Genomic DNA, 19,137 nt, shown 5'->3' on the forward strand with positions numbered 1-19,137 from the left:
CTTCTCATAAAGTGAGTAAAAATATGTTTCATTCCAGCTTTAAATATTTTTCATTCAGCAGACCATTCAGGCATTTGGTCAATCCTGCAGGAAAATAAGAGAAAGGAGAGCAGTCAAAGGCGGTAAGCTGAAATGTCTAGGAAATGGAACAAGGGAACTCAAAGTGACACAAACAAAACACAATAACAGGTTAATAGCGTTCCTGATTCTCCTACGCAATCTGTCATAATATGATAAAGGGGATTAGTACACCATCTCTTTTTTCCATTACAACGGATCAGTGAGTCTACTGTTTGGGACAGGATTCCTTTGTAGCTCCAATATTGCAGACAAGGTTGAACGAAGAGCCAGAATACGTACTGGGTGATTTTAAACGACTTCGAATAATTGCACAAGCACGTGAATATAATATGGAAACATGTCATCTACCGTATCGCTGTAGACTGTATATATATATATATATATATATATATATATATATATATATATATATATATATATATATATATATATATCTTGTAATTCCACAATGGTTCCGTGGATGGAGTACATAAGAGATCCTCACATGAGGAGTGAGCCAGACTTACTTCGGAATAAAAGTTGAAGTCTTGGTACCTACTTCTTTCATTTTCATGTGATGATCACCACAGGCACACACATACACACACACATATATATATAATAATATATATATATATATATATATATATATATATATATATATATATATATATATATATATATATAATATATATATATATAATATTGGGTCCTACCGGGCAAGACCTTTGGATTACCAATTTCTTTTAAGTAATGATAAAAAATTGATTATTGGAAAGGTCTTTCAAGGTTTTTGAAGACCCACCTATCGCGAGGAGGAAATGCTTTTATTCTTTCATTCAGCCATTTTCGATATTGCTGTGATTGGTCTTCAGCAGCTAACTCACATCTTCAATTGCTGGACAAAAACTAAAGTTCCTTAAAATTCTTTATCCAAGATCTAGTATTAATCGGAACTATCGTTCGATTTGTTCATTGTGCGTGTTTAATACATGTCATAATTCTAATCATCCTTGGTATTCAGATCTTTCCAAAGCAGTAGTTGCCGTCGAGTACGTCTGTACCTACATAGAGTCAAATCTAAGTTTTACTGTTTGCGTGAGGATCAGTATCTAAAAGTGGAATAGTCTTTTTATAGCCCTATTCACATTTTTTCCATTTCATAGAAGAATTTCTTTAATCTTAGTTGTACCTCTTTGTTAACCGTCTAATCTATTTTAGTCTTTACTTCTATATTTTCTGATTTTCGTACTGGCTTGCTGTCCGTCTTGAAGACCTTTGGTTCATAGCATTCTGATGTCCCAGCTTGGCTAATGAATGATAAATGAATAAATGTATAGTATACAGGATATACATGAATACACACACACACACACACACACACATAGTGCAGAACTAAGTATCTAGTGGTCAAGTGGTTAGTCGACCTATACTCGTTCGCAGCCTTGATAAAAAAAAAACTAATTTAAAAATACTTACTAGTAACGAAAAGGGTAGCTCCGTCTGGAGTCGCCTCTCGAAGGTAAAATTTCTATACAAAAAGATTTAAACCTAATCTTTGCATAACAGAATCGGCGAGAGTAATTGCCACGTCGCCACTTTACGCGAATCGATCAATTTGACGTATTAATTAAATATGAATCTATCATATTTTAATATACAGTGATAACAAATGTCGATGAATAAACAACAAAAATCAATGTTTTCAGAGCACAGAGGGCCTACTTCCTGTAGTAAACATTTCCTGGGGGCGGCAGGAACTGGAAAATCAACCATACATTAAAAAAAAAAAAACCTTCCATTCATTCTGTCAACTGCATTTTCTTTTTCTTTTCTCCTCTTCTTCTTTTGTGGACCATCACCGGAATTTCTGCTCGAGAGGAAATCGCCGTTTTCCCCTCCTTTGTACTACAAAACGCCACGGAAGTGAATGTTAGGACCCACAAAAACATAAAAGTTATATTTGCAATTGCTCTCTGTTGCATGTATATTTTTATGCATTAGACGAAAGTTACTTCCAGATACGTTGACCTGTTAAATGGCATCAAACGACCTATGACCTATATTCCCTGTCATTTATTTCGATCCCAAAAGTTGCACCCAGGAGTTAAAGTCTGTCTTCTAGTGTTACTTAATCCTTCCCATTTATTTTATAGTTCCTTTCCAGTTACTTGAAAGAATAAGAAACAAACCAAAGTTGTTTATCTTTCCGTCCCTGTGCAAGAAAGACCCTCCTTTATAAATCAACGTTTCCATATCTTCGATATAAAAGAAAGAGAGAACTCTGAAATCTACCCCGCAGGCGCACACAATCATCTACAATATGATGACGACCATCCCTAAACCATTGAATTCTGGCCCATTTTCGGTAAGAAGTTTCTCTCGGCGTCGTGTTTTCTTTCTGGTGGACAACATTCCACATCTGCCGATTGAAATGCTTCCTCTCTTTTGAGTGGGCCTAACGCATCAATTATCTTTTCAAGCGCTATTGGTGATACAATGGACTACTGATCCATTTACTATGAGAGAACGGAAGAGAGGAATTCCAGTTACCTCTAGTGTGGCACTTACATACTTTGTTGATTTGGGTTGCACGAGGACGAATTTTTTGTTTTACGTAGGAGAACTTTTTATTTGACGTAAGATATCTTTTTTTGTTTTACCTACATCTTTTCATTTTACTTAAGGGACCATTTTGTTTCACGTAAGGGATCTTTCTGTTTTGCGTAGATCTTTTTATTGTTTGTAAAGGATCTTTTTGTTTCACGTAAGGGATATTTTTGTTTTACGTACCGAGATCTTTGTGTTTACGAAAGGGAACTTTTGTTTAACGAAAGGGATCTTTTGTTTAACGAAAGGGATCTTTATGTTTTACGTAGGGGATTTTTTCCTTTTACGAAAGGGATTTTTTTTATCTTTGACGCACTTTGAGACATGCTGCGCAAAAGTAAATGAAAAACTAAATGGAAGATGAGTAAAGGGAAATCGTCCAAAGGGACGACGTATGGAAGACTAAGGTCCATTAGCGCAATCACAATCGGTCTCTCGGGCCTGTATGTGACCCAGTGCCGCACTCACCACAACCCTGGAGACAGAAGGAAGTTCCATACATAGCCTTGGTCTCCGGGATGGGGCTGCTGGATACACGTCCGTTCCAGCGACAGTATCAGGGATCTACACCTTGAATCTTATCTGATTCTGTTAATAATCTTTGTTGTTCATATTCATGTTAGGGATTATTATATTAAGTAGAATAGATTTACATATGTATGATAAAATATATAAACATAATAATATTACACATATTATCTATATGTATAGATATATATATATGTATATAATATCTATAATACATTATTATGTATATCTATATATATATAGTAAATGTATTATTCATATTATGTTTATATATATATCTCTCTCTCATATCGTATTTATATCTATCGTAAATATTATACATAGATATGGTATATATTATATCTATATATATCGTATTATATTATATAATATATATAAATATATTATACAGTATGTATTAGTAAAAATATAAACATAAAATATATACCATATATCTGGATATGTCTATATACATATATATTCTATACCTATATATATGTATATTATAATATATATCCTATATATATATATATATATTATATTATATATTACTAATATATATATATATAGATATATATATATATAATTCGTCCCGATGGTGTAGTAGTATTACGCTCACCTGCCATCCATTAGCATGCCCATGTGCGTGAGTGTGAGTGTGTGTGTGTATGATTACGCACAGGCACCTGTATCCTTTAAATCAGATGCTCTGATACCAGGCCAATTTCCATCAATTATTCAATCAACGGCGAGCAGACTTTCATTAGTGTACTAATTACATTATCTACTTAATTACGGTGTATACCTGAGTACCTTGGGGAAGGACAGGAGAAAAGGGACTAACAAGAATGGAGCAAAAATAGATTTTATTTTTATTTTCTTTTATTGTTTAGTTTTATCACTTTATGACAATTCATGGATGGGAGATCAACTCCTGCTGAATGAGACGGAGACTATGATTTTTCCGCGAACGTGGTCCATTTGCTCTGAAACAAAATTATATTTATCTAAATTATAAAATTCTTGTTTTATTCACAACAACCTGAACGATTTTTATTTTTTTTTAACATGAAAAAAAAAAGACAGACAAGTCTGGCCAAATGTAGTTTTTTTGCTCCGGTCTTCCAGAACAGAAAAAATGAGGGGTTGGGGGCGGGGGTTGGCAGACAGGGGTAAGGGTGGGAGATGACGTATGGTGAAGTTGAAACTCTTTCTTAAAAGAAGATAAAATGACAAAAATATGGAAAAAAACAGAAATCTAGAAAGTTTTAAAGCCTGGAAAACCACGTGTTATCAATACTCAGCTTCTTGGGGCCAGCGGAAATAGGTCATAATGGGCCTCAAAAGGCCACTGACACATTTAATGACCTCACACACACACACATAAGTTTACGTGCCCAACTCTTTGATTTTCACATATTGCACATGTACATTCCTGAATCTTGCTGTCAAGAGATGGTGATTTACGTTGTACTACTTCATATACCTAGTATATCTGAAGTTAATAATTTGAATTAAGCGCCTTTTTAAAATTAATCTATCATTATAATATAATCTATATTTACATGTGTATATGTGCATACGTGTGCGTTTGTGTTTGTGGGCGGGATGCACCGAGCCACTTGCTGAATGCACATTTGCATATATCTTTATATACTGGCATCCCAATCACAATTATGTTCGGTACTTCCTTCTGAAATATAATTTGTCATATATCTGTCCTGGGATCTTCAGCCCTTTGCAAAATAATCTCAAAAACACAGCACAAAAACCTGGAGAACGCGTAGAGATACGAACGAAACTCAAAATGACTCTATTGCTCTCAGGGGACTGTGAATGAGAAACGAAACGGAATGAATCATTGCAGGTGCTTCTTATCTACGACGCATCGCGGCCAAGCAGTTACAAGCAACACTTCCCATCGAAGTCTATTTATTCATCAATATTAAGAGATCTGCCTCTCGTCAGCTGAAGGAGAAACGTGATGGAATAACTTAACGGACACATCCGTTACAACTGACCCACATATTATATATCCCTGTACAATACCTTAGGAAGCTGTACAATACTGACAAAATATTCCTCGCGTGTCTCGTTCTAAATATTGGGTTGGACGACACAACACGACGAGACTCACGAGTGGGCGGAGCCAAGGGGAGGCAAGCCACATGTTGAGTAGTGACCTGTCAGTGACGTCACGAGCGGTGGGCGTGGCCAAGGGCACCGCTGGTATTATTAAGGTCTGACACTTGTAGCAAAGGGTCATATACAGTGTATCTACAGGATCAGGAAGTGTGGACGGGGCCTCTGTCGATCTGTTCTTCGTAATTATTCTTTCTCGTTATATTCTGGTGAGCTTACACCTTTTTATCATTTAATATATATGTATATATATATATATATATATATATAGATATATAGATATATATACATATATATATATATCTATATATATATATATATATATATATACCACACATATACATGTATAATGCATACATATATATGTGTGTGTGTGTATGTTTGTGTTTACTTGAGACCACATAGTTTCGTCAGAGATAATCTTCGGCGTTGTACCCATAATTCAGTTGGAACTGAGTAAATATTAGACAGCTATCTAAATGTATATGAGGTGAATTTTTGCAGTTATATTCGATGACCATCATTTGAATAACATGAGACAGTCTGTAGAACGCGAATTCTGATTTGCTGCAAGTGTATTAATTTCATTGGATAAGTGTTTCGTAATAATCATGAAAATTATATAAATGTTCTTTTATCAATCATTAGTGAGGATAAAAAAAATAAATAAAAGAGACGAAAAAAGCAGGATAAGCTTGCATCAAGTCATTCCAGCATTTGCGATTGGATGAAGAATATAATCGCATTATAAATTAAATAATCACTGCACCTCAGTTTTGAATATTATTAGTAAGCAGTTCAGTAAATAATATAGTATTAGATGTTTAATAAACTTGTCAAATACGGCATAACTGCTATTTGATTGCTAAAATAACCTGGAACAGGTATAATTCCTAAATTAACTAGGAAATCTATGTAGTCTTCACCAGAGTACCTAACACATTCGTATATATATATATATATATATATATATATATATATATATATATATATATATATATATATATATATATTGTTACTTATTAATATCTATATGATATATATATATATATATATATATATATATATATATATATATATATATAAACCGAAATCATTTACCTGTACTATTATTCGTGTGCATACACCTGTGCTTGATTGTGTCTGCGGTGAAAATATGTTGCCTCATCCAACAGAAACAGAAACATAATATTACTTATCAAAATCATGGCACCTCTCATGAGAGAAACCTTTATTTACGAAACTGATAACATCATAAGCAATTCACCCGAATTCATGAAGACAACTTACTTAACAACCGACGGAGTAGCTCATATGGACGGAATAATCCCAACCAACAGTTGATAAGTATGGGATGAAGTCACAGTGATCATGATGAAGTCATGATAATCATCAGGCGAGACGAAATGCAAGTACAGGGTAGCGTTCATGAGTGTGAGAAAGCGGCGGGAAGTCGCCGTAGAAGGAGGAAGGAATTCCTGGCCTGGCGGTCGGTTACTCAATTAGTAATGATTTGTTAATGAAAGTGCGTTCATTAGGGATAATGTCGCGTTCATTTGCCTGCTAAATGAAAAGCAGTGATGAGCATAGCCGTTGTGAAATGATGGTGAAAGTAAGATATTTCATTCGGTTATCTCTTTGGGTTTTGTTAGTCGAATGTGATTGCGAAACATATAAGTGTACACGTTTGTTGGATATTCATATCTGTAAGGCTTTCCTTAATCATATTTATAAAAACAACCTCGATCTTTTGAGATTAATCAGTATTCTTATTCTTTGTCAAGATATTAATGTACCTTTATTATTTCCCTTCGCCTAAGTGATCTGCCAATAGAAACGATTCTCGTCATTGATAAAAAGATATATTCTGGAAGTGAATCTAAATCTAACAAAGGTCTTGTATGATAAAATGAGAAAGAAAAGGTGAAAATTTGAATCATTATATTTTTTAGTACCTTTCTCATATAAAAAGCCTTACCATTATCAAGCGCACCAACTTTTTTTTTTTTTATCAAAGCGCGCTAAACATTTATACACTAAACTGCAAAGGAAAAGAATTGCTGAAGCATTACTGAATCTTGGTGAAGAAGAAGAAGAAAAATGATCTTTTCTGACAATCTGAAGTAGTGGTTAAGAAGTCCCAGTATTCGAGACGGCTGTCGAGTTCGAATAGAAAGACTCAATTGTGAAGGGCTGGGCTGCCTTTGAAGTGAATTCTCGGAAGAACCACCTTTGAGGTCAATTTAGTTCTTCAAGTTGTTAGAACGAGTTATTTCCTTGGTTATTTTGGAAACATATAGGACGAGGTACTGCCATACCGAGTTCGGAAGTCAGTAACAAGGTTCATTGGTTATTCAGAATAAGCAACGCAAGGAACTTTTGTTCTTAGGAAGTAAGTAGCACTACCACCTCCTTGGATGGTAAGGAACTTAATAGTAACACGCAATCCGTTTGGCGAAGAGATAAAAAAGGGAGGGCTACTTCCTCCTTGAATGGTTAAGGCATAAATCAGTTCCTTGTTTGGCTGGGATGTCAAGAGCAAGAGATGCTTCACTGAGTGATGAGAAGACGCCATAAAACGAGACACTTTCCTTGTGTAGCGAGTTTAACTCTCATATGTGGTCCGGAGGGAAAATGCACAAGGCAGTTCCTTGTATGATTAAGAAAGAGCATAGGGCAGGTCTTTTGATTCGGTAGGTTAATAAGCAGTATGCGTTCTTGGTGTTAGATGAAAGAGTAGTTCAAGTATTCATTTAATTGGTGATGAAGATACTTGAGGTATTGTAGACACTTATCAGACAACACAAAAGAGTTGCTACAATAGGTAAGGGAAGTTGGTATGAACTATAAGAAAATTATATACAAGTCTAGAAAATAAATGTCATAAATCACAGAATGAACTTGTAGCGTAGACTTTGCCATTTACGTACCTTCTTATTTTGAATCTGTAACATTTGCTGAACTCGACTGACAGCTGACGTTCCCGTGAGCAATCAGAAATAAAGGATTTCCCGTCCTTTGTGGAACTACGAATTTACTCAAGAACTTCCGTACGTAGGTCTATACGATGAACCTATGTATTTGTTAAATTCAGATACCGAATTATGTAAGACAGATTACATAGGAAAACTACATCACTATTAAATATATACATATATATAATTTCCTTTCAAGAAGGGTGGCTCCAGAGAGTGTTCACCCCCCTGGTCTTAGAAAGTCCTTCGGGATGTTGCCCTAGTTGTTACCTCAGTCGACTGACAACAGTCAACCGTATGTCCAATATACTGCATAGGTCATAATGGTATTCCTTGAAAGACAGATACGCTAAAGATTAAACTTCATTGTATAGTATAAGACTCTCATGACTATGGGAATAATGCGATATCGGATTTCCCCAAACCTCCATAGGAAGTAATAATGGTATATTTTTTTCTTTAAAATTGCGATAATACTCATATGTTCCGGTGGGACACGCGTGTTCTTTATACAATTCACGACATTCTTGTTCGTGTAGTGAATTGCTTATTGTTTTCTTTTATTTTTCTTTGTCTGTTTGTACTTGGTTATTACTCTTTCCCTCGTCATTCTTCGTTTGAGATGGCTTTAGATAGGTAGCTGCCATGCCTAAAATACACCCTGCTTACTTCACAGGGCAAACGGGGAGAAGAGGAGGTTGAAAGAAGAAGAAGAAGAAGATTAACAATAAAAAGGAAGAGGCAAAATCAAGAAAGATGTCAATGCCACGAACTTTTGATATAATCTCCGGAGAGAGCATCTCGCTGCACACCGGACAGACTTGGTTCATCGAAAACCAGGTGGGTAAATTCATCAAGAAGATACAATGTTTCTTGTAGCTATAGAGTTAGATAAATTATTCAAAACAAAAGAATAGATAAACATGCCGACATGACGTTTTATGCATATATATATATATCTATATATATATATATATATATATATATATATATATATATATATATATACTATTTATATGTATCCAAAAGAAACTGAAAAGTTGAGACGTCAATTGTGGTCATTACAGCTACATAATTATGTATCTGGCAGAAAGTGACCAGTAGATTATAGAGTAGCGAAAGTCAAGCAGTGTCTCTTTTTCTTTCTCTCTCCCTCTCCTTTGAATTTGCCTGGCAAGGTGTACTACCTCCACATCAATCCTTTCCTGAAACTTCAGCTGTAACGTCAGTTAGCTCTCTTATATATATATATATATATATATATATATATATATATATATATATATATATATATATAATATATATATAGACACACACACACACACACACACACACATATGCTTATGGTGACATTTGCCTTTTCTTTGTTATCTCTAGTCTATACAACAGTTATCCTTATGCTTATCATTTCATAACGATCGTAAATTAGTTTTCTCCTTTTCTTTGAAAAGATCAAATTCTAGACAAAATCAGAATCCATTGGGATATCTGAGGAGGAAGCACACTTTATTTAAATTCATTAACGCTATCGATAATGATGTGGGCTATGAAGATTCATTTTAATATCAACAAAAACTGGCATCCAGGTTTTGCTTTCATGTTTACCGGAGAATTCATTATCATTCTTCCATAGCCATAAAATTTCTCCAACTTGAAGTTTAGCTAAATTGGTTTACCAGGCTTACAACTCTTTGTAGCCATTACCAACAGCTGTTATTGAAAAGGAATTTATATAAAGTTAGGGCATACATATATCATGAATTTTTTTCCAAGTGCAGGTCTAGCTAATCTATTTCACCAGGCTTCCATCTCTTTCCCACCATTACCAACAGTCATTATTGGAAGTAAATTTATATAAAGCTAGGGCATAAATCTACAATACGATGCATATACCAGTTAGGTCAACAGTTAAGAACGATGTTTTTTTTATCTTATCTCTCAGCTTTGAAAATTCTGAAAAGAGCAATTTTGAATGTGAATGAGGTAGTAGTAAAATAAGCTCTTAATGCATCTCAAATGCTATTCTGGCATTGTGCTCTCTCCCCATTTCCAGCTGAACCTTCCGATAGTTGTGAAAAACACTGACATGGCGGAACTGGCAACGACCATCGTCTTTGTCTTCAGAGCAGCCATTGACTTGACCCAAGTCTTTGGGAAAAAGGGCAAACCAGATAAAGCCAGGTAGTTCGTCATGTTTTTGCAAAGCCAGACAGTGTTGATTTCTTCTTTTCCAACAGATCCTGCACTGAGCAGCTGATTCCCTCGGCTAGTGGCATCACTGATCGACAGCAACGTAGACATAAGAATTTTAGACAATAAGAAACTCTATATGAGGTGCTACGATCTATAAATAATCTGGAAAGAGAAGAACATGAAGAAACCCCGTGTTTGTTGTGGGATCAACAAATAGACTGAAAAGAAAGGAGCATAAATATTCTATCTGAAGAAGAAAGAAGAAGTTGAAATTAAAGATATCCACATACAGTATCTGAGTAAGACTTAGACACCAAGATGGCTGCATCAACACGAGGTATTTTCCTCATCGAGGGTTACTGCAACACTCCTATCTTGGGTACGACAGGACGCGTTCTGGGCAACACCGGTTTCTTGTTCAGAACCTTGTTCTTCCTGGACACCCTCTTTGGCGATGTCAATCCAGCAGACTATGAGGATGAGCTACCCTGGAGTGACTATGATAGTGACTATTCGCCTTACGGAAGTTATTACGGACCGCCAGATACTACCGGCGGTGGTTACGGAAGTTACGGATCTCATGACAACGATTACGGAAGTCATTTCGGAGTTTTCCAAACGCACAATGATCATTCTGGAAGTTATGGACCTTATGAGAGCCCATATGGAAGTTATGGCTCATACAGCGATCATACTGGAAGCTCCGGATCATACACTGGTCATTCTGGTGGTTCCTCCTCCTCCTCCTCTAGCGCGCACAGACCTTTCAATAGCTACCACAGTCTCAAAGGTCCCCAGAGAAAACGGTTCGTCATTGGTAATAGCAGGTAGGGTGATTCCCTTTGGTTTAAGTGACTTTCAGTAAGTTTTTACTTGTTGATATAAAAATTTAGTTTTTAATGTTTGTTTTGATGATAATGATAATAGTAGTAGTAGATACTAGATACTTATGAAAACCTAATAAAGCGAAACGCCCAATGTTCCTTAATAATCACAAATATCTAACATTATATTCAATTTTACTGTCACATCTCTCTGAACTTAGTGATACCTGCTTTGATAAGGCGATTTCTGCCGATCGTCTATTATTGAGAAAGCCTTTAGAAAAATCTTGTGCCCGATTTTAGAACTTCACCGTTGCACATAATTTAATCAGTTTCATTTTCTGTGTGTGGGAAGGAGATGCTCAGCTATCTTCATGATGGCACTGACTCATTATCTTTGAGCAACCAGTACTAAGTTAGGATCTCAAGCATGGCCCTACCCGTTCAAAAACCTATTATAATTTTATGTGGTGCTGCTTAAATATTATGAAAAGGTATCACGCTTTCCTGGGAAGATTATATCAAACTTAACGATAACACTGACGCGGGTCATGGCCCATTTCGGTGTCATGAATAGCGACAGTACCTTGGTTCTTAAGTCAAAAGGCAGCAGCAGTAGAAGTACTAACAGTAGCAGTAGCAGTAGGGATGTTCTCAAGGGTGTAGAGTTATTTAACGCTTGTTGGATGGCTATTTTCATCGGGCTGTTAATGAAGTATTTAGATAAACAGATTTGATTTTATCACTGCAGTGAGAAACCAGGGGTACGGGCTCTTCTAACATAAAAGTAAAGTAGTAGTAGTAGTAGTAGTAGTAGCAGTAATAACAGCGTAAAATAATAGTCATTACTTTTTTTCATAGCAGACTCCAAATATTACATTCCTGAAGAAACTGCTCAATAAACTGACAGAAGTCTACTCCTGTTACGACGACCAGAACAGACTCAGCAGTAGTAGTAATAGTAGTATTAGTAGTAGTAGTAGTAATAGTAGCAGCAGCGGAAAAAATGGTCCTTTCGTTTATCATGGCAACCTCCAAAAATTACATTCCTGAGGAAACTTTCCAATAAGCTGGCAGAAGTCCCCATCTGTTAAGACAACCAGAACAGAGATTCATCTAAGTAAACAAACTGAAGACGGGGAAAGGCAGCGTTTGCTGGGTTACCTGTCTTGCCTGTTGTTTACCTTTGGCCCGCTATTTTTATATCGCTGCCTTCGAGAAATTGCTGGTCTGCCTTTTCAGGTAACACGGGGGCCCGGGGCGGGGGCGGGGGTGGGGGGGGGGCCGGTAGGGGGGGAATTATAGGTCATTCTGTTCTTTCGAAAACTTCTACAGAAACTTGACAGCGCAATTTTGCTTATATATTAAATTGAATATTTTTCCTAAGAAAAACAATTTAAAGGTATTATTATTATTTTTGTTGTTGTTGATGTTGTTAATGAATATTTAGATATCGCTTCAAAAACTTTGTATGGTTCTGGAGTACTAAAGGACGAGACTAGACCACAGAATCTCTCTTTCACACACACACACACACACACACACACACACACACACACACACATATATAATATATATATATATATATATATATATATATATATATATATATATATGTGTGTGTGTGTGTGTGTGTATACATACATACACACATATATGTATACATATACGTATATACACGTGTGTGTGCGTACACCGCCTACAAATAGGCCCTGCATGCAGCCACCGGGGTGACCGTCACATCAAAAACGCCCGAAACAGACGCTTAATAACCATAGCTACCCATATGAACCCCCTATTAGTCCCGACAAAAATGAGAGGCAGGGCTTCTTCCATTGAGTTACGTAACGTCAAAGTACAGTAAGATGTGACGTGATGTGACTGATGAATGAAGGTGATGTGCGGGTGGGTAAACATGCACTGGCATTTGCATCGTCTTTTGTCGTTCGTTCCATGAATGATGGAAGCGTTGATCACGTTTTCTCATTAGGGAGGAATGGCAACTGGATGCACACAAGTCATTGTGTGGCGTTATGCTATACCCTTGGGAGGTGGATGCCTTCTTTATTCCAATTAATAATGCTGTGTAGAATTAATCTTAATGAGAAGGACCACATACATACGTATTCACGGGCGCACGCTATATACATACGTATATGTATATATATATATATATATATATATATATATAGATATATATATATATATATATATGTGTGTGTGTGTGTGTGTGTGTGAGCAGATTCTACTGGTCTCTTTTTACCAAATACATATACAACTGTAATAGCCACAATGCCCTCTTAACGTCTCGAATTTTTTTATCAAAGAATTCAAGAAGTAAAGAGGGCACTGTGGCTATTACAATTGCATTATATATATATTCCAAATACACAGATTCAATAATTGATTCCCTATTGTTCCGTAGTTTTCCTAAAAGTTTATTATTTTAATCAATAACCGATTTTCTTTTCATTTGCAGAATTATTCAGTAAGTTTGGAGAGAGAGAGAGAGAGAGAGAGAGAGAGAGAGAGAGAGAGAGAGAGAGAGAGACTGAACATCGTATTACTATATCTGTCTGAATGAGTGTACCGTGATACAATAATGAGACGATGCATGTTCAGTTACTCACGCTTTTTGCAAGGGCTTAATCAAGTAGGGTGTTAAATATGTAACTAATTCAACGTGCTGAATTAAGTAGGTAGTTATAATCGAAACAATAATAAGTTTGGTAGCACCGAAAATGAGTAAAATGGGCCATTTTACTATATTCATGACTGAACGTCAAACTCAGCATTTTTAATGTTTTCAGAGAAATAATGAGCCTGTTTTTCATTGTATATATACATTTATAACTATTATTCCGAGAAGAAAACGTGGTAGGTTTTGGTCTAATTTTAAACTCTAATATTTTGGTTTTTAGAGAGGTAATACTCCTATTTTTCCTTTTACGTAAACGTAACATACTTTTTTGCCGAGAAGCAAACATAGTTGGTTGTGACTGGAAGAGAGTTATGCCAGAATTGAGGCTGTGAGGAACAACAACGGGTCGAGAGGCTTTCTTAAGACGGTGATCACCAGATACAAGTCAATGGAAGACACGAGCAAATGACTCCTAATAACCTTAGGAATATGTTTGGGATTTTAAGCTAAAAATTATAGTAATAGGACCGGTTAGACTTAAAACCTTACTTTAACACTTCCATACAATGCAATAATTCCATTTTTATTCACAATCTCCCCTTCCTTAACGTTCAATTCGTAGGAGCCTTGCGGAAGACCAGAAAGCGATTTACGAGCAGCTGGCTGCTTCCCTCTCAGCGGTTGGCGTCGACGGGCGCATTTGTCTTCTGAGATTCATCTGTGAGGCTCAGCACACCAGGATACAGAAACTCAATCTCCTAGGGAAAATGTTGGCTACTTTCTTGACGTGAGTCTAAATTCTGCGTCACACGAAAGCTAGTCTCTGGAAAATTTTAAGTCTCGTGGCTAAGCTTTGTAACAAGTATTCAGTTGTTTTTACATTTACAATTATTTACAGTGATGTCGCACGAGTATAAAAATAGGCCTACTTGACTTAAGCTTTGCCACTATGCTCCACAAGACATCTAGCTTTCTGGAATCTTCTAAACTTTGTGGCTAAACTTTGCACCAAAAGGCCATTTTTTTTTCTCATAATGAATCCCTTGTTCGTTATTCACAGTGTGACAACATACTGATTCTTGACAGAAAACATGCTCTATGACACCACTGTAAATACGTCTCTTAACGAGCGTGATTGCTTAAATATATTCATTACTTTAATTCTTATCAATAGCTCTTTAATTCAAGAGAAGGCTCGAAAGACGGATTCTAATGTTCAAATGTTCTCTCAAACAGTCCAAAAGAAGACAACTTCTTGGAGGAGTACAACAAGGCATCTGCACTCGGCAAGGCGGGAGAATGTGGCGGGAATTTCGATTCTTGTCCTATCTCCCTCTTCAACATCTTCAACTACTCCAAAAACGGGAAGCTCTCCAAGAACAAAATGGATTTTGAGAAGAAGAAGGTTTACCATAAGAAACCCTAATGGGAAATGATTTCAGGGTGAGCTCTGTTATTGCTTATATTGCACCTGTGATATCTAGAAAGTCGTTTTGTAAATGGTAGCGCGTGAGTTTGACGAAAGATCACCCAAAATAGTCATCTGGTCTTTATCATTTTGAACTGTGAATATTTCTTTTATGCTTTCTTTAACAAAAAATAACAGTTTAAGGTATATCATAGTCACCATCTTCCTTGTTATGTAAAACTATCACTGGACCGATAAATGTCCGTGAAGCCTTTGCTACTTGTTTTCAGAAGACATTTAAAATGACTCACATTTCACAGTGGAAACATCTGGCAACCTTGCAGCTTTGTGGGCGTGGTCTCTTCATCATTATGAGAGAGAGCATAATGAAATAAAGAAGTTTCCAATACCAAGTAAAATGGACAAAATGTGATTATAACGATAATAGCGACAATGACAATTAAAAAGACGATATGACATTAAAACAGTGAAAGTAATAGGTACACATACCCGAACTGACGCAACTTATAACTGACATATGTCCTTAGTGAACACATTCCGACAATGAATTTCGTAAGTGACTATGTGTGGTTAGTGAAAATGAATCCCACCCACAATTGTGACAGTGACTCTCAAATGAGAATAACTGAAAAAGGGACCTGACATGACATGGAAGTGAGTGTTTGAAGTGAAAAGAATAAATATGACGTGAAGTGACTCACAGTGAATATAACTTTAGATTAAAGTAATTCACCGAATAAGCAACTGAAAATACCAGTGAAGGACAGGAAACGATTATATTGATTATGATGAGTTTGATTACAATAAAAAAAATTAATACACATGGTATATATATATATATATATATATATATATATATATATATATATATATATATATATATATATATATATATATATATATATTAAAGACGAGACTGCCAAATGCACTGATCCCTGACCGAATTTACGACCAAAAAAACTATTTTCTTGCGTAATGAGAAAAATCGGCGACTGACTAAAAATCTACGAACATCTTTACGAAAAACAAATGGAGAAAGTATCAAGGACTAATGATGTGACTAGGATGTTACACTTGGATTAATCCGGATATATATAAATATATATAACTAATATCTATATATATATATATATAATATATATATTATATATATTATATATACGGTAAATATATACGTAAATAATTATATCGATATATATATATATATATAAATATATATAGATATATATATATATATATATATATATATATATATAATAAAATATATGTAATATATATATGTGTGTGTGTGTGTGTGTGTGTGTGTGTGTGTGTAAGTTTTTCTATGCCTGTATATATTTGCCTGTGTATCTATGTGCACTTTTGTAATATATACGTATATTAGGCTACTTTGTATTTCTAGTAATTAGACTATTACTTTCATGTCAGATGCTTTTGTTTGCTTCGTTTACTTCGAACTGAATGCCGTTTCAAGGTTTTCAGGTGTAACTTTCCTATTGTAAACAAGTATAGAATGTTAGTAGAACTGCCATAGTTATCATCTAGCTTATGAGCAATGTGTCTGCATTAATATGAAAATAGTCACCTTGCTTGCCTTAAATTCGTAGGGCCCGGCACATACTTCCATAGAAGCCTTTTGCTCACTTCGTTGAGCGTACAATCAAGTAAGTCTTATGATATAAATCTAGTTATTGTTCTTCGGCCGCCGATCCTGGCTATCAAATGAAGCCAGTGCCGCTCCCACCAGACGCCTAAGGTCCAGCCACAAGTTTCAGTGATGGCTTTATTTGAATGAAGCATTGTAGCTAATCTATATGTAAACATTTTCAGTGACGTTACATGCAATTAAAGCATTTTGTCCATGCACGTTTCAACTTTATATTCAATAACAGGCATACAGTCTTTTAGTTGATGTAACATGAAACTGCACTGTTGTACAAACTGTCACATACCTCAGATGGGTTGAATACCAGACAGATGTGTCTAGCTCAGTTCGCAACTGCGACTAGCATGGATAGATTAGACTATCGTTGTAGTAATAACGATGGAATTTATATTAATACAAATAATCATCTTTGTTATACACGATTATAGTGTTATAAAGACATTCCTGGTTAATATCTTTGTGATTAACACTTCTACTTTAAAAGTAATGATTTCTCAGGCCAGTATGATAAACGTATTTGTTAATTTATTTATATTTATTGAATGTATCCTGTTATTTAATTTATTGTTTTTCTTTATTAATTTTCATAGTTTTGTAACATGTTGATATACAATTACTTATCAAATAAATTTACTTGTTTGATACTAGTTTTGATGTTTTCCTCTTGCTTGGTAATTAACTATGAATCTCACTCTCTCTCTCGCGGTAAAATAAGTAAAGATTCATCGAATAAATTAGGTTCCCCGACATTTGTAGGCATATATATTTCATACCTTTCCCCTTGAAATTTACGCACTAAATAAAAACCCATTAACACAAAGGATACAGATGTCAAGAAATATAACATCACGTAATAGAGAAATAAATATATAACAACTTATGAGAATTGGGAAGTGGAAGGCAGCAAACAATTTCGTAATTACCGCTTCTGTTGTAGTACCTAACTTCCTTTAATTAAGAGGTAGGTCTAGAATTTTCTCTTCTGGTTAAACACTACAAATCTCTCTTTAGTTGTCTTTGGGAATTGTCAATAAAAAAAAAAAAAAAAAAAGATGAAGGAGACAAAGGCTGCCTACGTCCATCAAACCAAATACCATATTAAGTTGCTTTGCCATCCCCAAAGCTCAATAAGAAAATATATCGTAATGTTACGCAAGCGATGGAAATGCAACTCCACAAAATAAAGAAGATGAAGAAGAAAAAACATGAAGTTATCAAAGAGTTAAAATAAAAGAGGAAAGAAGGCACTGAGAGGTGAAAACATCAGAAAGAATATTAAGTGTAACTTCCGTTAGTGCGACTAAGCCCACATGTCGGATGCAAGGGTGCATTCAACTCCTTAACACCAGAAGCCCCGTTTACGCTCTATAATAAATTTTCTTCAAAACGCTATTACTCTCTTTTATGGTAGAAAATTAGTCTCTCTTTCTCTCTCTCTCTCATTTCATCAGGCTCTTCTACTTCTATTTGTCTCCTTCTTTCGCGGTATCTTCTATTGCTTATACTCTCCCCCAGGACCCACTGTCTAAGTGGGTCCTGCTCTCCCCTTTACTTGGGATTCTTATTTGATGCATTTACCATGACTTCTCTCCGTCATCTTTATATTAGTTTTTTTTTATATATATTTTTTTCTCCCATTTTCGATCAGTAATCTACACGCATATATAAATAAATAATTAAAATTCTCCTTTTAAAAGAATAGTGATTACGTCGAATTATCAGTAATCTACAGTTTATACAAGCAAATGAACAATTCTATATATTCACTTTTAATATAAATACACACATTATATATATATATATATATATATTTGCCACTGTGCCCTCATGCTAACAAGCAATAGTTTCTAGGCCTATCTATCGCCAAGCAAGAAATACCCTAGCTGGGAATGTAGTATCGCATTCTTTTAACAAACTGCATTTTCCTAGCACGTTTAGTAACTTGGATATTTCCGGGAGCATTGTTTAGCAAAAGTTTTCAAAACCAGTTTAGCAAAATATGATTTTTCCCGCCAAGCTCTGCGCATTGCCAACAAACTAACGTTAGGGAAGGCTTACAAAGTCATTTCTTTCCATTCTCAAGCAATGGA

General features: G+C 35.4%; 1 protein-coding gene across 1 annotated transcript; it reads left to right on the forward strand.

The window, feature by feature from the left end:
• The first annotated feature begins 5,456 nt into the window (after positions 1-5,456).
• On the forward strand, positions 5,457-16,281 carry LOC135212348 (uncharacterized). The gene is made up of 5 exons (XM_064245749.1): positions 5,457-5,528; positions 8,971-9,134; positions 10,348-10,475; positions 14,575-14,739; positions 15,189-16,281. Exons 2-5 carry the CDS (start codon positions 9,051-9,053, stop codon positions 15,376-15,378), a joined length of 567 nt encoding a protein of 188 aa, XP_064101819.1. The 5' UTR covers positions 5,457-5,528; positions 8,971-9,050; the 3' UTR covers positions 15,379-16,281.
• The last annotated feature ends 2,856 nt before the right edge of the window (positions 16,282-19,137 follow it).

This window comes from Macrobrachium nipponense, chromosome 40 (assembly GCF_015104395.2).
Source record: "Macrobrachium nipponense isolate FS-2020 chromosome 40, ASM1510439v2, whole genome shotgun sequence".
Lineage (NCBI taxonomy): Eukaryota > Metazoa > Arthropoda > Malacostraca > Decapoda > Palaemonidae > Macrobrachium > Macrobrachium nipponense.